The sequence below is a fragment of the Helicoverpa armigera genome, chromosome 26, assembly GCF_030705265.1.
Source record: "Helicoverpa armigera isolate CAAS_96S chromosome 26, ASM3070526v1, whole genome shotgun sequence".
Lineage (NCBI taxonomy): Eukaryota > Metazoa > Arthropoda > Insecta > Lepidoptera > Noctuidae > Helicoverpa > Helicoverpa armigera.
Window position 1 is genome coordinate 2,945,296 of NC_087145.1, and position 27,248 is coordinate 2,972,543.

General features: G+C 33.0%; 1 protein-coding gene across 9 annotated transcripts in view; it reads left to right on the forward strand.

Annotated features, from left to right (window-relative positions):
• The window catches only part of LOC110373911 (uncharacterized), a 79,897-nt gene that overhangs the window by 34,715 nt on the left and 17,934 nt on the right, over positions 1–27,248 (forward strand). For all 9 annotated transcript variants that reach the window (XM_021331375.3, XM_064041724.1, XM_021331380.3 and 6 more), the window contains 6 exons: positions 17,634–17,721; positions 17,964–18,879; positions 18,994–19,159; positions 19,268–19,406; positions 19,699–19,803; positions 20,092–20,158. In XM_021331375.3, coding sequence (XP_021187050.3) covers positions 18,012–18,879; positions 18,994–19,159; positions 19,268–19,406; positions 19,699–19,803; positions 20,092–20,158 — 1,345 coding nt within the window. In that variant the 5' untranslated portion in view covers positions 17,634–17,721; positions 17,964–18,011. The remainder of the gene's footprint in view (positions 1–17,633; positions 17,722–17,963; positions 18,880–18,993; positions 19,160–19,267; positions 19,407–19,698; positions 19,804–20,091; positions 20,159–27,248) is intronic.

A 27,248-nucleotide genomic window follows, 5' to 3' on the forward strand; every position in this document is an offset into this window, starting at 1 on the left:
GCAAAATGGCAAATCAGACATATTTTTTAGATCACTTATACCAATTTGCAACTTTCTGAAATCGGAATTAGAAAAGCTAGTATCAATGCGTTCAAAAGCGAGGAAAAAATGCAAAAATCTACGAATTCTTTCGTCAAATAAATACGTAACTATCTCATACAGGTCATACACAAATTGTATTGCCCCCGCGGCCATTACGGTACTCGACTTCGCTCCAAATATATACTGTCAGATTTCGATTAGAAACCACGTTTGATGGAAAACAGTTATTACACTACACTATAGATAGTTAGCTTAGTTTTTATTCCCAGTAATTATTTACAGATTAACGTTTGACGTAGTTGGCTTAAAATAAGAAAGCAATTCGATTTAAACGCCATTGTTTTAATGGCGAATTCAAAATGGCGGGTTGACGTTTGCTGTCAATTTGTTTCCTGTTTTTTTAGAGAAGAGGGAAAGTGATCAACATTAGGTAAATGTTTGTTCTATGTTCTAAAAAACACCATAACTGAGTTAGTTAATATAACTGTATATAGATAAGTACATAATCTCGAAAATATTACACCAGTCCCGCAAGAGAACTTCTCATAGACAAGATAAAAAAAAATACACTTTAAAACAATATTCCCTACCAGTGAAATGACAAAATCTTTATGTCAATATACGAGAAGTTTCTTTTCCCAGCTTCTGTAGTGTTTAACGTTCGTTTAAGTACAAAAATAAATACTCTTTGATTAAGACGAGTATCGAATTGAGATAAGTATTTGTTGTTTTCTTTGTAATGCCCAAAATATTTAAGAATTTAATGTTGAGTTGTAAAAATGGATATATTGTCGATCTGCCTAATTTTTTACCGACTTCCCAAAAAAGAGGAGATTCTCAATTAGTCAAGATCCTTTTTTTTAAATGGTAACATCTACAATACAAAAATCTTCATAAAAAAATTGTTACTTGAATTGTATTACTCTTAAATGTAACATCTGGACCAGCTATAATAAATTACCAATGAATGAGATTCTACCAGTTTGAAAACCTTCCGTTTATCTTGTTTTTGCGAAGATATATAGTAGTTTTAACCGAGTTACCTGCCTTAGTTAATTAGACCCGTATAAATTGAACTCGTTTCAAACTTTTAGACTTCATTAACCAAAAATGTCTAATCAATCGATGTATTTGACTGTCAACTTCCGTTGAGCGCGCATGATTGATACCAAGCCTCTCAAATATTATATAAACCATCATTTATCTATAAAAGGAGCTAACTTATCATATATCTGGCCATTAGTAAAACAAAAGCCAGTTCTGAGTAAAAAAAAAAGTTGAATACTCTCAAAGTTGATTTCTGAGTACGTTCGCGTAATTCTGCCATAATCATGGCTCCAATCACAATAAACATTACGTACTCAAATAGAAATCGTTGAGAACAGGATTTGTAACAAAAACTAACAATGTATATTATCTGATAGACGACCGGCCCCAGCGGCGACTATCCACTTACTGATCAAATCGAACCTCACGTATGTCGAGGAATTCGAATTTCAAAAACCATAATGATTGATTGTCAACCAATGACAATCGCGTACCTATTCAAATTCTATTCCAATTTGAATGTGGAACGGGTTCTTTTTCCTGTGGCGACGTGACGCGTGCCAGTAACAATTCCATACGACACAATGAGCAATTACTTTTATAACGTTTTTTTTTACTAATATTTTTATAGTTTTATTGTCTGTTATAAGTAATGGTTTGGACTTAAAATTGTTACCTAGTTTGTATTGCGTAAGCATCACTCTAGCAGACATTGTATCGAACTTACTTACATTTCAGCGAAGTTCTATGTAAACTAAACATAAAAACGTACTAAAAAATCTTCTACTTTAGTTTAAAATAATGACTTACGCAGCCACATTTTTCAACAGACAAGCTTTTTAAGCACAGGAAAGTAACCTAATATTCGTATAAGTATTTGAGTAAGAAGGCCATATGTTTATCTTATAATTGCTGCGCATATGTGTGAGTGAGTTGTCCATGTGGGCGTTAGTACGTAATTAAAGTATGGAAATAGTAATATAAGTTTTGAAGTGTTTTCTCTATAAAATGTTCGAGTGGCTGGGAACATAGGAGTCGACGAACTCGCTAGGTTTTTTCCCCTTTGGCTTATAATAACAGCTCTGTTTACCAATGGCGTCTGTTATTCCTTTTTTGAATTTCTTCAAAATGTACTCACTACAGTACAGTTTTGTTATTCTCGGAATTTAATGTGGTAACTGTTTGAGATAAAATTTGTTTTAAGTTTTGTAATAATTCAGCGATTCTGAGAATACAATACAAAAAACTGACAGTTTCCTTAATCAACTAAATTATTTTGCTCATTTTTCGATATCTCGATTCGCGCGCCAATTCAACAGCGTAGTGATGTGATGTAATACAATTTTTGGTATCGATAATCGACTTTTTTCCTAATCGAGTGGTCGAATTGTTTATTACCAAAGCGGTTTGTACCGGTAATTCGTGTTGCGAAATCCGACTCGCTCTGTTAGTGAGATCATTAATCTTTAGTTGATCCGAAACTGTCTGTTTGTTTGAAAAATGTAGACTCTAAACTGGAACGGTGACGTCAGACAAGCCTCCAGGTGATAATTAACTAGATTAGAATAAAAATAAAAGATATTGTTTTTATCAACTACCGACTCTATGAATTATGTAGTGACATACATAGTTGTTGAGATAAGGCGAAAATTAATTAAACTTTTTCAAAGGTCCGCAAACGTATAGCAGTGATCGATCACAATAGTTTTTTTTTGTAATATCACGACCTCTTGTTTCTGAGTTCTCGACTTAGCATAAAACCTTCGTGTTTGAAAATGTTGAAATTGAATGTAATGTGTAATGAAGCCTACGTAAAAATTTCACTACAATACAACCAACGCCTTAGAGTACTCGCAAACTGGAAACTAAACAGTGGGCCAACAGTTGAGCCGATGATTGCCAAAAAAAAAAATTTAAACAAAATCTTGATTCCAATCAAAGTTTTCAGTCAGTCTGATACCGGCTAAATACCTGATCTTTGCAATGTGCGCACTACCATCCATCTTCATACTGATTTATGAGCCCAAACAAACTATCGGCCGACTAAAAGTTTGCAGTCTGCGGGTACTCTTAGCTGAAGAGAATAAATAAAAAAATGGGACAATAGCTTATAACTCGCGAGCCGCGGGCATTGTGGGTAATTGAAAATAATAATTGAATTCGAATTAAGAATACGAAATTCGAATAATAGGAACTGTGTTTGAATTTCGCGCGCTTAAAGTTGTGCTAGTGATGTGAATGAGTTAGGATTTTATTCGAATTATGCATATATCGAATGATTTTGACAACTTAAAAAATCTATTCAAAAAGTTTCAGTAATTCTTTCAGCATGTTATTGCCATGTATACTGAAGTCAAAAACCTCTTTAACCCAACATAATATGTAAGCTCATAAAGTTTATTATATTGCAAATCTACTAAGCTTTTATTTCAAAGACAATTAAAACCTGCATTCCGATTCATATATTCGAACTTACCTACTCGAATAATACGCCATCGCTACAGCACTAGCATACTGTTCTTTTTTTGAATTAAAATTTGAATTTGGAATCGTGTGTGCTCTATTGTGTAGCAAATGGAATTCATTGTACTATGCATTGCGTGGACCAGAATAAGTTGAGCCCTGGTCATACTTAATTTTAATGGGCTCGGGGGTCTTTGTAAACTGGTCGCTGTGTGTTTGTAACCATTTTGCAAAATATTCAATAGATCTTAGTCGCCATTTTTTTATTAGAACACAATTACTTAATGTTGCATGTATAGTTACACAACAACCTAGTTACAAGAAAACAAGTTATATATATGTAATAAAATTCTCAATTACCGGCAAAAACATTTATTTTGATAGAACGGCTGTATTATTACATTATGCGGTGCAATTACGAACTTTTATACAATAACCTAGTTTTTGCTCCAATATACGTGTATTTAGAAACATTTATGATAACTTTTCCTCGTTTAACTAGATAATAAAAATCGGAAGCTATCGAAATATGCTCGAATTTTATATTTGGGCGTCTACCGTTAAAACTAAAGAAAGTAGGTACCTATAATTGCTATATGGCGGTCAGAACTGCTCCTAGATTTATTAAGTGCGTTTATAATATGTGTTTGTGTGTCTGTATGTCTGTATGTCTGTGTGTCTGTGTGTATGTGTGTTTGTGCGCAATCGGTCGGACGTGACGCGGCTAGCAATAACAATACTTACACCGGATATTTATGAATTTAAATAAGAAAGTGTGAGGAATTTAATGACACTAGTTCGGAGTATCGCGCCTTCCTGGTGATCGCTTATTAACTCTATATTTATGGACTGTGTAACTTTTATTGTCTGTGGTCGAGTGACAGTTGACAGATTTCGTTTTTTTTTTCTTTCAATTTCTATGGAATTGTGTCAGGATTTATTTGTTTTATGTCCTTATTAGAATTAGCTTTATGTTTTATTGCTTTTATCAGTAATATTAACTTAGAACGGACATTATTAAAAACAACTTTGAAAGAAATGCTGTAGGTATTTTATTGAGTGCTACTTTTATCAAGTTTTCTACGACTATGTGCGTTTATAACAATGTCTATTATTTATTTACGTGACTATTGACACATAAGTCCATACGTCAGTCCCGCTACCTAATACAGTATTCATACAAAGCAATAGAATCCAGATAACCACAGGAAACGAGTACCGTTAAGCCAAAACACTTTTGTAAAATGATACTGTACATAATTTCATAATAAAATCTAATAGTTGGCCAACGCGCCTCAAGCCTAATTAGGCTACATATGACAGTTACAAGGCGTGGCCTCTTATATATAAACTGTGTGACATACAGACGCACAACTCGACGGTAATTCTCCTTTGTATGCTAAATAGTGAATTATCTAGCCACTCGAAATTGTAATCTTAAAACTTGCTTGGAATTTCTTCATCCGTTGTTTAGTGGCACGTAATACCATGATGGGTTTTGTCAGTTTGTCTGTCCGTTGCATATTAAGGTCAATTTTAAGCTTCGATAAAATACTTACCTAGTATTACGTCTGCTATCTCAACAAACAATGATAAAAAAAGGATTAGAAAATAGTTTTTAGCGCTCGAATAATATTTATCCAATTTCGAATAATAAACATTCAAATTGGAATAATAAACGCTCCAAAAATGAAATTAGAATTGGAATTGTTTTAACAGTTCCAAATTCAAATTGCGAAACTGCTCTATTATTTTACGTTTACTATTAGCTTCTAATACAATGTAGGTTTGAAAACATTGTGAAAGCTATTAAAAGTTTAAATTAATGTTTTAGACCTATAACATTGAATACAATAGACTTAGCACGAGAGGTTGGCCTAGAATAGAGACAGAAGCCGTTTAATTTGTTGCTCATTTTTTAAATACAAATCCAATTAGTCATTAACAGTTTTTATTTTGCATTTAGCTTCAACCTTTTTCTACCAAATCAGACCGCAATTTTTTTTAAGAAATTGAAGAATAATTAACAGCCACAGTTTATGCGTTTAATTAAACACCTGAACTAAAACAATTTTCAAATGATTTATTTCTACGAGTGTTTGTAAAAAATCTTTAGCATTCTGAATCTTTTACTGATTTTATATTGGAATAAAAATTATATCTGATTGGAGAAGATTTATGACTGTATCATTTTAAAGTGGAGATTGATTGCTTAATTACAAAAAAATAAGTAGATTAGACAGCGTGTGTGGTTGATAAGTACCTACCTATAGACAATTGTGCAATGAGTCGGTTGATGTGCGCGTGAGTTGAAGCTTACTGCATTGTTGTAGATGTTTAGTGGGATTAGAAATATGCTGTAAATATTGAAACTATTGGTAAATAAACAAAAAATCTTGATTTCATTTTGTTATTTTTTTTTACTGAAAAACAGACAAATGTTTTTTTTTACTTATTTATTTAAAGTATATAGAATTCTTATTTCACTAGCTCCGATAAATACTTTTCAAGCGTAATTCAATGACTTGTTTTACTTTTAAAACCAAACAAAATCGTACAGTTTCATATGGCTTTAAAATTGATATAATTAAAAACAACAAAACATTTAACCGAAATCCGAGCTGAGTGTTGATTCCGAGAACGAACGTATGTAAATAAAATAATTGAAATATTAATCAAATATTTACTTACAAAGAAACTATTGGAGTGCTGCGACTGTGCCTTATGTAAATAATGACGTGGACATATTTAATCTTAAACGTAAATACTATACCTACACTACAAAATTGGCTGTTAATAATATATATCTTAGCTGTAAAGTATATCTTAAGACACCTGGTGAAAGGTGAAGAAAAACATCTCGAAGAAACCTGGACTATAAAGTCTGAAATCACCAACCCGCATTGAGCAAGCGTGGTGATTAACGCTCAATCCTTCTCCGTGTGAGAGGAGGTCGCAGCCCAGCAGTGGGACGATAAAAGGCTGATGATGATGTAGAATCGTAATTTGATAATAATGATAATTGAAGAATTGTCTAATGAAGTCAAATACAGCGCGGAAGGTTTGAAAAACCTATAGTTCTTTTGGAATTTGGAATATTGCAAACATAACTAAGTATGCCAATAAAGTAAAACTTTAGTATTTCATATTCCGAATGATAATCAAACTTCCTTTATAAAAATAACTCCACGAAATCATTGGTCTACATAACCATATACTCATTGTATTCCACATTAGCATGTAGGTAAGTAGGTACAATATGATACGCCTACCGCTTAACATAGCAATAATAAAATAACATTAATAATTCAATGCACAAAGCAAGCCAAACGCATTTTGAAGTGTCAAGTCTGTCACCGCGTCCTTCAATGACAGGAAAATGGCGATGATGTGGTGGAAAACTAAGATTTTAATATTAAAAACATGTGCCAAGCTGTACCGTGCTTCAACGTATCCACTTCGTACTAAACGACGCGTAAACTACATAATAAATAGGTAACTTTCCGCTTATAATTAATATTAAATTATTGACTTCGTTCGTAGACAGCGAATTGTCATTGTGGTTTTTAATTAGGCTGTTTCTTTGTATGGGATTATGGGAGTTTTAAATAGGTGCGAGTCGCTAAGGAAGAGAAATGCGTGTCTGTCGTACGCAGCACGTTTAATTTTAATTCGTTTGTTGCTAGTTAATGTTTCTCGTTAATGGCGTGTGAATTAACAATCGTAATTTGAATAAAAATCTTTGAATAAACACGTTCGAATAAAAATACACATCCTTCAAAGACGCTGATATGCCAAATTTTTGAAATAAGAATTTGCTAAGCTTTTAATAATAACAGCCTGTGCTCAACAAAGAATGGCCTATTACGCATAACACACATTCCAAATGCTTTTGAATTTCGAACCTTAAACATTCAAAAATAGAACACTCTTATAACAGGACAGTTCCAATTACAATTCTTTAAATTACTCCTAATTTACAAACTTAACATTGCGATTCCAATTTGATAATATAAGCTTTAAGTATTCGTGATTAAAATCCAAAATTGAACGGAATTTATTTTTACAAATGCATGAATAAGTTTGTTAGTTATGTTTTGATATGGAGAGGTTGTTCTCCGAAGAAACTTAAGGTCCATAGTCATATAGAGTTATAACAATAACAGCTTTTGTATTGTTTACAAAATGGAGTGTAAGAGTACCTGTACACACTGAAGACTGAATAGTTGGCCGACAGTTGACTCGACATATGGCGAATTTTAAAGAAAATCTTGATTTCAATCTTTCAGTCGGTCTGATACCGGCTAAATACCTGATCTTTGTAATGTGCGTACTACCATTCATCTTCATACTGATTTATGAGCCCAAACAAACTGTCGGCCGACTAAAAGTTTGCAGTTTGCTCTACTAAAGTGTTATATTACTTACGTTCGTCAATTCGCAGATTTGTGCGTCGGATCCGTTGGTAGCTAATGACGTGGTGGGTCCAAACTGGTGGTCCTTATCAATGCTGGTTTATATTACGTTTGTAATTGCTTCAGTTTAAGGTTTTATTTGTACCGGGAAATATATAAAGTAATTTTTTTTGTACACCTTCCCTATAAGTATTTAGGTAGGTAGCTTTTTTAAGACGGTTATCATCAGATTATCATCACCATAAATCTTCTGATGACTCCTCTCGCATTAAGTACCAATGATAAAGTTTCTAGCTAAATGCACTACAGTACCTACAAAATATTTTGATCATGCTTAAACCATTTCATCAAGTTACACACTGAACCCATTTCAAAATCGTACACATTCCTATTAAGTATAGTAAGTGTATATATTAGGTAATAAGTTAGTTGTATGTTGTATATATATTTATTATTAAGTTATTGTAAAAAGTTATCTATACATATAATAAAATGATAGGAAAGTCAGAACTGTAAATTAAGTACCTATTTTATAAAAAAAAATGTTTTCTAGTTGAATAAGTACACAAAAACTTTAATAAGCTCACAAAATCTACATCGTCAACCAGTCAATAACCTTTTACAGTAAAAAGCTTACTTATTAATTACCGTTTAAAACTAAAGTAATTAGATCTACACAAAGCACGTGGGTTGTCCAGACGCTGAAACAGCGATAACTATCTATTAAAGAGTTTATTTTCATATACACGACACATTCCAAATACCTTTAGTATTAATCTTACAGTATAAGATTACATAAACAAATGGTATCATTGTCTTACTGCGAATCTGTAGAACAAAAATGTACCTATATAAAATTAATAATCATCTTTCGAGCCTTTTTCTCAACTATAAGTACTTAATGGGGTTTTACAAGAAGCGAGTGCCTATCTGACCTCCTCAACCCAGTTACCCGGGGCTACCTTCTGGTTGCCGACTTACTGGCTTCCGACTACCCGTAACGACTGCCAAAGATGTTCAATGATAGCCAGGACCTACAGTTTATCGTGCCTTCCGAAACACGCAAATCTCGAATAACATTAGAACAAAACTGGACATAAAAATAATCCTTATGAGAACACGAAATTTTCCCAAACAAAAGGCCCAACGTCAATTGGAAACGAATAAAAAACATACCTACACATGCCGAACACATTTACATCTCCTAATATATCAGGCAGGCCACAAAATCCTCAACCAAATGAATAAAGAAAAATAATCACAAAGCCAGTAGTCGAACCGAAAAAAGAAATTAAAAATTCAAATAAAGAACGTATTCCTTAAGATAATGCTTATTCATTCCACATTTAAAATCAAATTTTCAAATAAAGAACTCGCGGCGTTCGATCGAGCGTACGCTGGAAAAGGATAGATAGAACATGACATATGTATGTTAGAAAGAGTCAGATAGCTTATTATGATTGACAGCTGAGAACGGTTAGCCTTGAAATATTTGAAACATTATATTATTATAAAGTACACTATCTTCGTTAGACACGAGAGCGAAGCGGACATCGGAATTTTTTATATTGATGAAGCTTTTATCTTTGAACTGTATCATAGACATGAAAAGTGCTTTCATATTTTGTAGCTAATGCATTTTATGTATTTACGTTCTGAAATCGATTCAAAGTGAATTTACAACACTATAAATCTTTCTTTCTTGTGTGTTTTGGCAATTTTCGTTCGAGTATTTTCTTCGATATGATTTCTATTTCTGAGTTTCCATTAACCTTTATCTATTGATTATTGCTGTATGTACTCTGTAAAACTGTGTTTTATTATAATTGATTAATTGGTATATTTACAGTATAATAGTTAAGTCATGTCCTGACTACTCGCGCGTACAGTCATTACCGCGCGTATAATGCCGCTAGATATGTCCGTCGGCCAGTTTCACCGGAACACGTTTTAAATCATAATTCGAACGCTTTTTTTAAATTTAGAACGTTGACTTTTTAACTTTTTTTTTGAGTCATGTAACGAAGGAGGCTACTGCGTCGTTGTAGATGGCCAGTAGCTAATGAATACTGAGTCATTAAAGTACGTAGATTTTATTCTGGTAAAGGTAAACTTTCGCTAAATTATACTTACTCTAGTTACTTACGTAATGATAAATGTATCTAATAAAAATGTGAGCTTTCATAACGGTTATAATACTTATAATATTAAATTTATTACCCAATCACGTTATCCGCGCTTAAAAACTAACATCCGGGCTTCAACAAGTGAACAAAACATATTAACTACTGTTTAACACTCGCCAATTTACCCGTTGACACTTCAATGATATACTGCATCGATTTAGGTACAGTTAACCAATTAGAACCTCTAAGGTTAATTACTGCGCAGACGCATACATCAACAATGATTAATGTATCCCTCTTAACTCTTTCCAGAAATGTATAAAAACATTCGTTTATTATAGAAACATGATTTCTTTAAAAGGTAAAATATTATCTCGAAGTAATTAATTATAAAGCTTCATTTGATTACTTTCGGAATATTTCAAATGGATAGTTTTATTTTGATGATTTGAATAGATACGAATAGAGGATTGGTCATAAAATAATATCGATTGTTTAATAATGTCATAAAATTAAAGTTGAAAGATTTCCAATCAGTTGTGTTGGACAAATAAGCGAGAAAGCTTGCGTGCGCGCAGTTCCGCTTTGACGCGTAGAGCTACGAATCTCGTAGACGCTACGGCGCGTAGACCTCGATTTATTCCAATTTATAATATTTTTTACAGTTCAAATTTTTTTCTCTAATAATTTGTTTCTGTCATATTTTTATTTTATTTACTTCTAAATGTTCTTAGCGATTTTTTTATAATTATACAATCGCTCCACGCCATACGTATTTTTAGTAAAATAAATAAAAAGTGCAATTCAAATATAAAAATACATTTTATAAAAAAAGTCCTATCTACACATCATTCACTCTAACTGGCCAGTAACAAATTTCATTCACATTTTGGAAGCGGCGTTCGACATTTGAATATTCAAATGGGCGCTAATCGTTTTTATTGGTGACTTTACGGCCTATAACGATCACTTGGAATACTCGGCTTTGAATTATCGTCGGCTCCCGAACTTGACCGAACGGAGACGATGTTTGAAATTAGAATGATAGTTTATTTTTATTGACTTTTTACATAGAAAAAAAAACTTAATAATTTGTGATTATTTATATTTTATAAGTAACAGTATTTTTAAACGACTGCCTAGGAAAACTTTCCGGGTAACTGGGTTGAGGTGGTCAGATAGGCAGTCACTTCTTGTAAAACACTGGTACTCAGCTGAATCCGGTTAGACTGGAAGCCGACCCCAACATATTTGGGAAAAGGCTAGGCAGATAATTTAGTGTGAGGTGATCGTATCTTTAACTTTAAAACCTACTTTAATATTAATTTAAAAACTAAAAAAAACAACTAACGATTTGCGCATTAGATAAACAAAATTACATATTACGCTTACCAAATTACTATTAGCGCTTTCTAAATTAAATTCTTACACGAACTCTTAAAAAAGTCGATTACAAAATTTTTATCAAAAAGTTATCGACTCAATCGGTTGCGTATCGATATTATAATTTAATTAGATCGAGTTAGGTGCGTGGGCGCAGCCAGTATATCTTATCTATTTTCCATACGTGTCTTTATTAGCCGAGCACGCGACTTTGTCTGTTTAAAATACTGTTTTTTCACGTTGTGAAAATGAATTTGAGAATTTAAGATGATGCTAATTCATTATTAATTGGTTAAAATATACATATATTATTATAAGCCACCCAAAACTTCTTTACAAAACAAGGTAACTAGGCTCATAGAACCTAGTCTTTTTTTATGGGAAATCATCAAATGACCCCTCCCGCTGCGTGAGGGAGTGTCAGACTCTTACTGACTAAAACCCACCATGTTCCTTCTTAAGCCCTTTATGAACCAGGGCCGCGGTAACTCTTTCGAATAATCCCGTAGCCCCGGCAAATATATGCGTATATATGTAGGTAGGTAGTTTGTCAAACAGACAGACATACAGACATAATCGATTATATTCGTACTTCACATAAAATCGAGAAGTTTTCCGTAATCGATTTATGTGTTGAAGCCAAAGGCAGTTTTTTACCAGTCTATGTAATTAAGTATTTTATATGAAACGTGGGTAGCTGTGGTATAAATATTGTTTTTATTGATTGTCTTATGGTTACAGCTTCTTTTATATGTTAGACTTTAAGTTAACTATAACCTAGAAAAAAGAACATATTTTTAGGTTAATAATGAACCTAGTTTTAAACAGTTTTTGATGTTAAAAAGTCTTAAGCAAACCGACTAAATATCATACCTGCTTATAACCGTGACATTTATCTACCCAACACATGTGACAAAAACATGGTTAAAGAAACCGGCTAGCCTAATTGTTTGTCCATAATCAAGTGAACAATAGTTATAATTGAACCACATTCCAGAGTTATTAGAAATATTTATTATCAAGGTCTGATACACAACGTGTTAAGTTTTTGTTGCAATACTTTGCGTAACGATAGCAAGAAAAAACGCAAGCAATAAGCAAAAAAAAAAATTTTAAGTTTTTATTTTCAGGGTAAAATAAAATATATATAAAATTATTGAGTTGCAAAAAAAACTGATATTGCAGTTAGTACAAATTATAAACTGAGTTATGACAGTTTTGAAATAGAAAAAAAATACATTTAAAAAGTAATTTTAACATTCAAAAGCTAGAATCTATAAAAATAAACTTTGAAAAGAATTCACAATAAGCTTGGTTTAAAATAAAAATAACACTAAAATTTGCCGGAGCACATGACCAGCATGAAAAAAAATCACTTTTGAGTGTCATTAATCATTGTCCCTTAAATATACAATTTGTTATTTGTCTCGCTGGCTGTACAAACGAAGTTGGAACAAAAAACGAATTGCTTGTAAAAATTTACATTGTAGATTTTGGTACCTAAGTACTTCAAATTATTATAACAATCTTAGTCTCTTCTTTCTATTGGGATAAAAATTAAAGTTTTTCATCATCATCTGTCTAGCCTTTTACCAACTATGTTATGGTAGGCTTCCAGTCTAACCGGATGTAGCTGAGTACCAGTGTTTTACAAGGAGCTACTGCCTATCTGACCACCTCAACTCACTCGGGCAATCCTTTGCTAAAATCAATGTTATTGGCGATAAAAAAAATCATTTGCCGTTACAATGTTTTTGTCAACCATACATAATAGGATATAAAAATATCTAAGGGCTCATACGCACTATGCGGGTAGCCGCATTACGGCTAGCCGCGCGGCTGACCGCAGGATGCGGTTGCGAATGCGGCCAGCCGGATCGCGGGCAGCCGCATTCGCAACCGCAATGTGCGGTTGAAGAACCGTTGCGATTTGCGGTCATGTCGATCCATTTCAAAGATGGACGTGGAAGAAGTTGCAGCCATTTACTACATTTACACACGTTACGTAAAGATGAAAAAACAAAGAAAGAAGTACTGGGTGCATCCTTATTTGCAAAGACGAGATGAGTGCAAGCATTTTGCAATATTTTTCGAAGAACTAAAAAACAGTCACTCAATGGCGGGCAGCCGCAGACTGAACCGCACAGTGCGTATAGCAACCGTCCGGCTGGCCGTCACTCGGGCCGCAGCCCTCCGAGCGACCGGAGCGGTCTGCGGGTAGCCGCATCGCAGTGCGCATAGAAATGAATATTACGTACATACTTCTGCTTGCGGTTAGCCGCGCGGCTAGCCGTAATGCGGCTACCCGCATAGTGCGTATGAGCCCTAACAGAGACATTTGACTGCTAATTCTACCGAATGTTAATCTGACAACTAACCGTTATGATACGGCCGTAATTATCTATTTAATTTACAACTTTATGATCGTCATGATTTATATTAGTTTAAATATAATACAAAAACCATGCGCAAAAATTTATTTTTTCCGACTTCGAAAAAGTCTGTTTTTATAGATTGACCTGTATGTATATTTGTGCGCCATTATCTTGGATTTTGACACTACTTTCAAGTGTATTACCTCCCCACTCAGAGACATTTAATGATTACTCAAGACACTCCTTAGTGACGGAATGTCATACAAATCCTTCACTAAGGAATAGCTTAAGTAACCATTAAATGTCTCTGAGTGGGGAGGTAAGTCTTGTAACCATTCATTAAAACAATATATAACATGTTTTCAAAAGTATTACAAAATCACAACCCAAACCTATTGTTAATTACAATAACAGCTACAAAAGGCAATTAATTGAACACAAAAATCAAGGGCAAAGGTTACAATTTGTAATTAACTGAAAAAAGATAAAAACTAACTTGTGCAATCTTTTATTACAAGTAATTAGGATTTTAAAGATTAGATTAAAAGATAACTGTCAATTGATCCAATTGTTATAAGAAAATAACTAATTCTTGCGACATTGTGACTTTGAAAACCTTTAACTTTACTATTTGAATGTGAAAGGATAAATATATTGCTGAAGTACAACTTACGTACTATAACTGAAAAAAAAGAAAAACCAGCCATGCTTCGGTTGCTTTCAAATAATGAAAATAAGCTATAGGTATCTACCTACCTAAGTTATCTACAGGATTCTATCAGGTATTAAACCATATCTTTGAAAAGCTTGGCGATACATATACATATGTATAGTTAACGGGACTTTTTTCAGCAAAACTTAAATAAGAATAACACTAATTAACCTCACTTGAAAAAACCGAAAAACAGCGATGACATCACTATTTAGTTAACAGCAAACAGACAGACATATCTAAATTAAATCATTAAACAAACAAGATCCCACCCAATCTAGATTTCAATTTAATCCGTTTCCGCTATTCGCGACGCCATCTTGGCCGCCATCTTGGATCCCGATCAATATTAATAATGCGCGAGCGCATAACTGCGTTCGTTTTATTGTTATTATTGGATATTGTTTCAACCAAGGCTGTATCCAAAATGGATCGGCTCTGCTTTTTAAGTAGCTGTTAATACCACAATGGGTTTACTTCTGTCGTTTAAGGAATATGAAACCCTTTAAGGCTGCTGATCTCTGTAATGTTATGGTGCGATGATATGAGTAAGAGAAAAGTATATTATTGTTGATTACTTCATTAGAATTGAGTAATAAATTGAAGTTTGTTTCGAGTAAGGAAACAGCTGATTTGTATTCTGGGTAACAAACAATACTGTTTTGTTGCTTATTATGTGGTTAATCATTGATTTTGTAAGTATCTTTAGTTTGAATCATAACGCCTTTATACCTAATGCAGGTTAAGCAGATGTACGAGTATTACACACCCTTGAATTCATCAAGATAAGTAGAAGTTTCTCTATGCAAACACCTACAGCATTTGGCTAATAAAAAGACCTTTAAAAAATCCTACAGCTACATACTCAAACACGTTTTGTTGAAACAATATAAGTAGCTAGTTGTTACGACAGCTGCATAATCATCGACTTTTGAAGGTTCGAGATGAACATATCGATAAAATCCCTTCACTAGCTGACACATATCGATATGTGACGTCCACTATTTATATCTGTCAACAGTCAATTAGGGGGAAGGCAATTTATCATTTTAAAGATCTTAAAAACATTTTGGTTTTGACGAAACCCCGTTTTGACGAATTATTTAAGGCAAAATTTAAAGCTTAATTTTGGGAAAACCTAAGATTAGTTACTTAGTAATTTTGATCCAATAGGTAATAAAAATAATAATCACTAATGTATCTGTGACGCTTATAACGGTTAAGAACCTGTCACAAGATAAAAGGGTTTTTTTGAAATTAACAAAGTAAAAATACCTATTTTCCTTCAAACTGATTCTCCCAATTCTGACAAACACGCTGAAAACCGCAACAAAATCAGACAGCCAAACGTGAGATAATCGCGCACAAACACGCATACATACACGTCAAACTACAAACCTCCCTTTTTTTAAGTAAAAAGAATAATTTAATTTAAAATTGTCCATCACATATATAATTATTTGTTTTCTAAAACATTTCAAATTAACGAACACTTTTTTTTAGTATCAGCCAACCAGCTCGTTTCATTATAAGGATTTTCATAGTGTCTAAGTGACAGTAGAACTCTAGCTCCTAAGTCAGAGGCATTCCTAGTTTAGGGGCCGGGGTCTCAACATTTGTGTGCCTTCATGAAACTGTAAACCCGCTAAACTATATTAAGCATTTTGTTAGCATTTGCATCAATAAAGCATTTATCTATTTTTATTTATTAATGTCGGTTAAACACAGAAACACCTACTATCAAAACACATAAATAGTCCAACAATTTATATTTCCATCACTCTGCTTCATATTTCTAAAAAAATACCATGTTCATTAGTGCTGATGATTCGAACAGACGTTGACGAAGTTTTTTTACGACAATACTTCAAAAACATGTGTCTTGTTATTTATTAGATCATTCACTTATTTTAATGTCAAAACCGGAGATAAGCCGGATACTTGGAGGTACCGTGTCACTTGAGTTTAATTAACGTATGTAATATATAATTTAAATGTACGTAGTATAAGTATAAGTTCAATTGAATTTCAATCATTTTGAAATGTAATATTGTATTTTGTACTTTTACCGACTTCCCAAAAAGGAGGAGTTCTCAATTCGTCGGACTCTTTTCTTTGCTACAATCTTAATGTATGTTCGCTATTTCTAAGAATATAGTAGTAGAAACATTAATAAATGATTTATCTGATAAAAGCTTCGAAAAGATTCGGTATCCATTAGTTTGGCGCTCTCACAAACAATTGAATATCTTCGCATAACTACACTAAGTATTTTTATATTCAAGCTAAACTATAACAAAATGAGCTGGCGAATATTGCTTATAGATATAACGTAATTATAACTTTCTAACTACCAATACACATAAAACCAGTAAAAGTTAAAAAAGTAACTCATCCAATTACGAATCGGGCTACTAACGATAAAACATGTAACTGATTCTCAAAAATTTCAAAGTCAACGTCCGAAACTAAGAAGTAGGGTAAACACACCAATTCTATGACGTTCCACTTACACGAGAGATCGATAGTAGCAGTGAGCGAAGGCCGTATCTTTGTATTAGTTTTTAATAAGTAATTGTACACCCAAACCACGTTACCAATTTCGACATGAATACATGTTTTTTTTTCTCTCGCACCGCTCCAAGCAATCTTGTTTTCTCGAAAATAGATCTAATATGTTGAATATAATTAATTTCATACAGACTCACTTGATCGATGCGTGTTACTTGACGTGTATTTTTTTTCTATAATTATTTTTAAATTACAGAGTATTACGTCAATACAGCCAGAAAACGGAACGCTTTTTTTTATCCACAAATTGGTTTACGCGAAATTTTGGTGTTTGAAGATTTTTTTGCCCTAATATGTTCCATGTCAGCGTTGATTTTTGGCTCCTATTTCATTATAAAAAGTAATTTTGTTGTAATAATATAGAATTAATGACTAGACTACATTATCTAGCGTATATTTTGTATTCGTGATGTATAATTTTACTCAATTTCGAAACGAACTTGTTTAGCCGTTAAGCTGTCTGATATGTTTACTCATTCGCGTTTCTCTCTTGTTTCAGATGCACTGCTATTGGCTGATCTTGAAGACTGATTAAAATATTTATTAAGCCAATTAGGAAATGATTGCTCCATGAAGTTACTCCCCAGGTAACAAAATGTGCTAATAATCAATTTTATTATTTCCAAACAATGAAGAGAAAATTTAAATTCAAAACATTCCACAGTATTCAGCTAATCTTATTGTCAACAAAAGACTATTGTTTCTTCTCAACACATTGTTTCAATTTAAATTGAACCAAAATGAATCACTGTTATGATTGGACGCTAAAATGTATTGAGTTAAATTTGATTGTTTATATAAAACTAAACGTGTTCGTTTGTTTTCGCAGGACGGACTCGTTTCAGGTTGTGATCCTCGAAAGAGTCCAAATACTGCAATGACTACTGCGATGGCTGCTCACCAGGAATCTATCCACGAGAGACTTCAGCCTGCGCCCGAGGAACCGCTGTACCTGCACCATGAAGCGTCGTCATGGCCGGAGTCATCAGAGCATCAGGAGGAGCACAGCACCGACATGTCGCCATACTACAACATGCCAAAAAGAAACAAGAGAAAAAATTTCAAGCCCAGATGTGCTCCTAACGCTACCGCCTTCTCAGATGACTCAAACGGAGTAAACTGTGATGACACGGACAGTCCTATCAATGGAAACGATAGAACTACGCCCGAAAACGTTGACGAAAACGATAAGGATGATGGGAATTATGCAAAAATTGGTGTCAAAAACTTCAGTCTCTTAAAAAGCGGCGCAGTTGACCTAAGCAGAAGACTAAGCACTGACTCCAATGAAAACATAGACTCAAATTACCAAAATAGGTTACCGGAGGATAAGAAAGTAGACTCGTTTCAACATTCGTACATACATAGTTTACAAATTAATCAGGGCGCCGAGAGAGATCGGACCGTCCTAAACTTTAGTAATTTACAAAATAAGACGTTTTGTGCCAAAAATCCTTTTGCTATATCACAACTAATAAAGACTAATTCGCCTCCGAGAAGAAGGGACTCGGATTCTGATGAGGATAAAGGTCAGGATATAAATGCAAATGAGAGATTAGAGGAGAACCAGGAACAGATGGAGACGACTGAGACGCAGCAGAATGGTGACGCATCAAATGCAAATAGAATATTGAGAGACTATGCCATGAACACCATGAAAGAGTTACTTGGAATTTATGGATTGTCTTCTAATGAAGTCGCTGATGCTATCAGTGGACAAATCAGAGCTTTAGAAGCTCTTCAAGGTGAGCTCATTAGTAATGAATAACTTAACACTATTATAAAATTTATTAGAATAATCTTCTTAGCTTTATTTTCATATGTTTTTGATGAAGTCTCAAATGATTTTTGTTTTCTAGGTAAACCGTTTACGCAGCTGCCTCTAGGTTTGAAAAGACGGCATGATTCTGGTATGGAAGATGGAACTGACAGGAGTATGAGGAGATCATCATCAGCTACTGAAGATGAGGGATCTACTAATATCACACCACCGAAAACCCCTGATAATGACATGGACGCTCAGAGGTAAATTACTCATAATAATACATAACTAAAGAAAATAATATTTTGAATTCAATTAGCATATACTTTGATTTTACTATAGAGTGTTAAAGTTGAATGTTTTTATTTCAGACAAAGAGCATTACAGATATTGAACCAACAGTCAATGAGGCTGTTCAACAGATCTCAAGGTCAAGAAGAAGATGGAAGCGGTTCAGATGATGGAGACCAGACTCTTGACCTCAGTGTATCAAGAGATACTGATGGACAGGTAAGACGTACAGAAATACACAAATTCCTTTCGTACCAATCATATTTTATTAATATCAGCACTTCAGAATCCTAAAGGAGATTTATTAGCGCTGTAGAGCGAGGCAGATAAATAAAATACCTATTTATTCCTTTTCGAGTTCGAGGCAGTTCAATGATATTTAAAATCTTAAGTACAATTCTTTGAAATTGACAATAATCCGGACATTTGCACACTTATGAATGGTATGTGATTATAATAGAATGCAAAGTTAGATTTGAGGTTTGATAAGTATCTGTTTTTTGTTATTAAGGAACAATCGGCGACCTCGAGCGCCGCCAACAGTGTTTCGGAGTTTGAGCAACAAAACCTTCTGATGAGGAAAAATTTGGAGGATCTAGCCAATTTACAAATGCAGGTGTGTATTGTTAGATAATAGGTCTGTTTGTACAATAAAATTGTTACATCAGATATGAATAGAAACAAGATTATGTAAATTACTTTGTGAGAACAAAAACTCCGCCAATTCCGTTTTTATTTCAAACGAAGACTTTAATTTTTGGTAATAAAAACGTTATTCGATTATTGAGAATCGCTTATCAGATTCGGGATTCAATAAAATTAAGTTCGACATTCACCTAAAACTCGATCAATCCTAACTAACAAGAAAAACAGGTATCAATTAAAAATGTTATAATTTTTTTAGGGTTTCTTTCAAAAGCAATCGACGTTGGATGCTGACGACTCTCAAGAGAGGAAGCTGCAGGCGAGCGGTGAGTAAAACTAATTAAGAAAAAAACTTATACGATTGTTTAATTACCTCCCTGCATCATATGCAAAATTTCACAACGACCGTAAGAATTTTATTAATGTTATTAGGTACCGATTACACAGAAAATGATTTATTGGACACTAAAAACATAAAAATTAAAAGCATTCTTATTTCTTCGTTTATTTATTTAAAATCTTGTTTGATTTTTCGGATTAGAATTGTGTTGATAATTGGAGCTTTCACCTTTTTTTAGCAATCAATTTTATTATTTAAAATCGTAAATAGTCGATATATTGGAAACCATTATAACTAAGGCTGAAAATATAACTAAAACCTTTTACATAACATTCAAAGCAGGTCATTTAGAGCCTTTTGGTTAGTTTTCTTCATTCGCTAAATATCACTGGACGGTACTTAAGAGAATTAGCAACGATTAGGATCGACGTTTCAGAATTTTAGCGTTAGAACTAAATTGTAAACTGGGTTATGTGTCATCGGTGTAACATTGTCATAGATATGTACATATACTGCATAGTTAATATTATTACGTTTAAAAAATAAGATAAATAAACCACCTTTTTATACAAAACTTTTTACACACCCTTAAAAATGATACCTAGGTAAACTTCCTTACTTTTGATAATTCTTAAGCTTCTTTCTTACTTGCTTGCATAAAATAAAAGTTCAAACACAAAACCCCGCTTTTCATGTTCCGTCAAATATTTCAACGGTAAACAAGAACTCAAAATCAGTATTCTCTCAATTTCCGAAACCTCATTAAAGATGCAACCGACAGCTTAAAAACCCAAACAAAGATATGCGTTCAAACACCGTAGTTAGAAAACAAACGAATCAATGTATCCATAAAACACTGAATTTTTACACTGAACTGTGAAAAATAACATATAACTAATTTATTCTATGATCACTACTAAATATTAGGTGGTTTAATTAACTATTCCACACTAATATTTGGTTTAAAAGTACAATGAACCGAAAGAGTAGACTACACACTTTTAGTCGGCCGATAGTTTTTAGGCTCATAAATCAGTATGAAGATGAATGGTAGTACGCATAACAACGATCAGGTATTTAGCCGGTATCAGACTGACTGAAAACTTTGATTGGAATCAAGATTTCCTTTAAAAAAATGTATTGACAACCATCGGGCCAACAGTCATTGAACATCAGAATCAGAAGTCAGAATCCAGTAAGTCTGACACCAGTCTAACCAAGGGGTATTGAGTTGTTCGGGTAACTGGGTTGAGGAGGTCAGATAGACAGTCGCTCCTTGTAAAACACTAGTACTCAGCTGCATCAGTTAGACTGGAAGCCGACCCGAACATAGGTGGGAAAAGGCTCGGGGATGATGAACCATTGTATCAACTATCGGCCGACTATTTAGTCTTCAGTGTGTAACTCTAATATTTATTGTACTAAAAAGTTTGGAAATATTCGGTTAATTTGAATGATTACACACGTTTTTGCCTCTAAGCGGTGTTTTTAGGAGAAATACTCTATCAAGGTATACTCTATAATTATTTGCATGCTAACGATGGCATTTTTATATGTATTTTATACTGGCTTGCGTCAGCGGTTTCTATACGGAACTCTTTGCACCCGGATAAAATGTAACTTATAGCCTTTCTAAATAAATTGGCTGTATAACTATGAAATATTTTTTTCAAATCGGACTTAGACAAGTTCCTGAGAATTAGTGCGTCCAAGCAAATAAATAAATTATTCAGCTTTATAACATTAGAAGGTATGGCTATCTTCGCCCATAATACTTACATGATTTTAGAGACTAACTTACATATTTTCGCTTGATAAGACTCAAGTTTCCTCTTAGTCCGACTTTAACGGAAACAGTATTACAGGAACTCCTTTTAAAATTATATAATTTAATAACTTAATTATTAAATAATCTATTACATACCAACATGTTTCTGTACAATTTAGTTGGGTGCAAAGTTCATTCGATACGTTCCTTGCTAGTCCAAAGATGATTGAGTGTAATGATTCTATAAGCAACACTAATGATATAATGCTACCAGTAGGCGCTGCGGTAATCATTTAATTAACGCTCTTTTTCATAGAACTCGAATCTTTTTACAATGAAATATTTTAAAAGCGATTCTTCTCAGAAATTGTTAGTAAGAACGTTTAATTTTTCATTAAAACATTTTTTTTTTCAAGACATAAATAATTTAAAAAGATATATGTACCTATATCTTAGACATTTTTAAATGGTAACAAATACCTTATATAGTTTGTATATTTATTTTTATCAATACCTAAAAAAAATCCATTTATCATTGGGTATGAACTAAAATTGTATCCCACAACTAAAAATAAAGTCCTCCCATAGATACAACAGCAAAATTTACCACAAATTTAGTTATTTACCAGTAGTCCGTACTTCCCGTTTCTCCCCTGGTAATTGCTCAAACCTCGGAGCACTAATCTCCTCAATAAAGGCGAATTCAGTCAATTGAGTGCGCAAGCGCAGAGCGCGGGGTGACGTTAATAGACTAACATACGTGTTTATGCCTATTTTTAGTGTTAGTGTTTGGTGGGAAAAAGGGGGTTTTGATATTTAGTACCTACTATTAATTTAAGCCAAAAAATATTTTGCCAGTTTTTTTTTTATAAACGTTGGTAATAGGGACTCTGTTACGAATAAAATATTATGTTAGCAATTTTAAAAGTCTGCACATTTTTTTATTATTTATTATTTTATACAGAATCTATAAAAAACAGCAATTTTATTTTGACAGTAAAAAAATACAAATTCTCTTTAAATCAAACGGCTACATTAAAAAATCTTTATGAGTTCGAGATTTTAAAAGTTTTTAAACTAAATATGTTACTAACCAATTTGAGGCTACATTTCCAAATGTGCCGTTTATCCTTATACGCGAGGGGACCACATTAATAGACAAACACCGTTTCCCATTTACGTGTAATAGTTTAGTTTCAGTACATCCGTTGGGCCACTGATTGTCGTGCGACTGTCGCCGATGCTCGCGACGTTATAGTCGAAGCGGGTCAGAGGACTATGGAATATTTGTGGTTGTTTTAGGAAGGACTAGAAGTTATGTACTTATAGTGAGCGATTGTCCTTTTAGAAGGACTACAACTATAACAAGTTGTTTTTTATATAGTGAGCGATTGGTGCTAAGTTTTCTTTTAAAATAGGTATAACTAGAATTAGCAGTACCTAGTATATCTGCATAGGATAGTAATAATTTCCGTTTAAATATCACTAAAGTTAACTTTATGATGACGGTGATAAAAACTTGCACTATAACTATATTATATAAACATTACACAGATAAAGTTTATACCCTCAGAAAGGATATTTATAGGCTACTTTTTATCCAGGTTGCACCGTGGGCAAAAATATATATTTTAATAAGTTTTCAAGCCTTTAAAATCAATCGTATTTCTCAAAGTTTCCTCGACAATGCTTATACATATAATTAGTCAATAATTCAGTCATTACCCAGCTTCATTATGATTTAGTCCCCCGTCTTGTCCCTGGAATATATTCAATGACAACCGATATTAATGCTTGAGCACATCCCTTAATATATTAACATAAGTAGATCTATATGGAGTTAATATATAACCTGTTTTATTTTAGGTTTGAAAGTCATGGCTCATTTTGTCGTCCAATTGTATCTTAGGATCCAATTCTGGCATTTTCCATGCCAATTTTACAAAAGTAGTCATTTTTATTCAGTGTATATTTTTAGTTTATATAGTGCGTAGGATACCTTTGTGCTATAAGTATGATATAAGTAGGTAGGTACGTAAATATATTTGACAAATAAGATATTTATATCTGCATAAAACATGCCTACATAACCATTCAAATAACAATATAAAACACTTTCGCAAAATAATAACTTTTATTTATAAACCAAACTCACTAAATAAATTATCGAAAAGTGACAACCGATTGTTCGATAGTGATCACCGATTATTTCATTTCGGTTATCTTTTTTCTCTTTCTTACATATGGAGAACGTGATCTTCTGTCTTTGTTTTAACAAATTGTGTTAACCGAAATGTTCCCGAGGCGATAGAGTTATAATTTATACAAAAAATTGTTAATTATAATAATTAAATCGTTGTGTTCGTAAGTTTCTCTTGTTTATTGCCGACTTCATGGATATTTATCGGATTTTTTTATCTGATTTGGGTTCCGTAGTGTTTATTTGATCTGTCAATAATAAATTTTACTTACCTCACTTAGTTTTTACTTTTAAGTGAAAAATACTAGGTAGTCATACTATAAACAGATCTGAGTTAAATATATTTTTGCATCGTCTTCAGATTATTTTTATAAAAGTCAAGAAAGAGAAAAAAAAAATATGACATTGTATAAAAACAGAAATATTGTTCCTTATCTCGACATCTAATCAAAACTATTTATTGATTATTAAAAGAAAATACTGCGTAACAATTAACGAACGCTGCAGGATACAATCATGTTTTTCTATAATGAAGACATTAAACATTTATTAGCTGGTTAAAACATACGGAACCACTTCTTTTCTTCGATTCTAACTTAACCGGTCTAAATAAAAATGTACCTACGTGATTACTGAGTATGTTCTAATTTAGTCGAGATCGAGTCGAAACGATTCTAATCGAATAATTAATCCATTCTAATCGATTAGGTTGTTGTACTTTAAATTAGATTTGGTTTGAAACGATTTCTTTACATTTACAACACAATTCTTATATGGATTGGTCGTAAAGATCGTTTAATTTGACAAACTTGTTATTTAGTTGTTAATTGCTATAGTTTAGTTAGACAGTTACTAAGTTGTTACGGAAGCCTGCTTTTGATATTTTACCGATTTTTTACTAATACGCGATTACTTTCGAATATTTGCGGAAATCGATTCGAAATTATATCGAATGAATCTAATTGCTACCTTCGTTAACTGTATTTCGAGTTTCTTTAATGTTATTTTTTTATTATTTCCTGTGTTTTTTTGTTCATGTAAACTGCTGTTAGAGACATAATAATTATAGACGAAAACACAGTCTTATATAAGTTTTATTCTTAGGTATCTAATTTCCTATTAAACCTCCTGACTTCAATTTTAAAGTCAGACAAAGTTTTTTTTTTATATTTTTACACAAAGTTTCCGAACGAATTCTTTTCCTGTAAATGATTACAAATTACCCTAAAATATTACTGAAAAAGTCACGAAAAAAATACGAATCTCTTTATCAAAATGATTTCACACACAAATAAAACCATGCGGAACTCTAAAACTCCATGTAAAGGAAGCCGGTCCTTCCTGATGCTGAGGACAGTGCATCCATTGAGCAGCACATGTGCATATCACCAGGCTTTGGTAATTAACATAGACGCTCATTCGCGTATCCTCCTGGGAACAGTAGCAATGGAGCTGCCAAACACTAAAAAAAATTGTAAAAAAAAACTTTTTTTTTTTGGGGAAGTTTCGGGGAATTATTTTTTGTTGGGGGAATTATATAAAATGTACCTAGTATTTCTATTAATATGATATATAAAATTTTCTTTTTTTTCTACAAATAATGACACTAAATTCTACCAATAATGTAGCAAAGCAAAAATAAAATATGTCTAGAGGTTGAAAATAAAATATTTCAATACACACATAAATTAATGATGCTATAAAAAACCATTTTTAGTACGTAACAATCAATAAGCCATCTTCAAACGACTTGTTTGATAATATTCTCAAAGCAAATAATAATTCTCTTGACGACAAAACCTCAACCTGCAACTATTTATGTGTCATTGTCATTCCTAGTCATAACACTATTGTTATAAGTTTAGACACATACATTGTCCTGTCTAAAAGACGAATATTCTTATCGAATAATCTTCGCCATTTGCCGAAACATAACCTGTACCAATACCACCAAAAATAATACAATAAGAAATTTTTTTCATCTCACAATCGAATCCATTCCGAACTTTTGCAATATAAAACGTATCGCTCATATTATTCGCTTCATCTTAAATAAAACCTATCTAAAACTCTCGTAAAGGTCACAGGCAAAAAAAAAAAGTATGAATAAAAAAAAATCACACCTCCACGGATTTAATGCGCGTATAATTTCTTTGTGGCACCGCACAGAATGTGAGTAGACGTCATAAAATATGCATTTCTTCGGCTGCGTGTGCGCACGACACACAGGCGCGCGGGCACGCACACAAGCGTACTTCTCACAGTGTTGCCACGCATCTCCTTACGCACACAGACAAGCGATTACAATAACTCAATCGTACTACATGCGAGTTGCTTTTGCATATTCATTTGAGTCTTGCAGTTTGTATCTTTGTATAAAATTATAATGCATTATATGACCCGGACGCGCCTTAGTGGTCGTTTTTATGTTATAAAAGGTAAAAGGTACCTTTACGGTACAGGCGCTTTGGTTTGCGCTGTCTATTTATTTTATCCATTCCTGTACACACTTGAAAGTTATTTATCCTATTCTTGAAGAGCTTTGCGATTATTTCTTTGAAATTATTTTCGTATTAGCGATTTTGGTTTTGACTAGACTTGTGTCAAGTCTTGTTCTTTATGTAAGACATATTCAAAACTAACGTATGTTACCTTGAAATAGGCGCTTGTCATTTTTGAGAAATGAAACATGCATAAGGTGTAGGAACTTGTGATTTTTTTCTTCGTATCCTTCAAATGCTAATGGAATATGCATTGTTTTGCATATCAAGTGGAACGAGGGACATTATTATACATATTATTGCTTGTCTGAAAGCTTTTGAGAACATCAACGGTGGCCCGTGAAGTTAGTACGAGTGTAAAAATTGTAGCGTTCACTTTTTGTTCAAGTGGTGCCATTTTTTATCAAGCATAGTTATTATTTTAAAGAAGCCTTTATATATACATAGATATATATATACATAGATATAAACAGTAAATATTATTATGGAAATAGTATTAAATAATGCTACGTAACTATCTACAGGGTTTCATTTATCCCCATCCAAATTACATCTGAATCTGTTTAGCTTTAGTGCCGTGAAATCTTACATAGCAACAAATGCATAT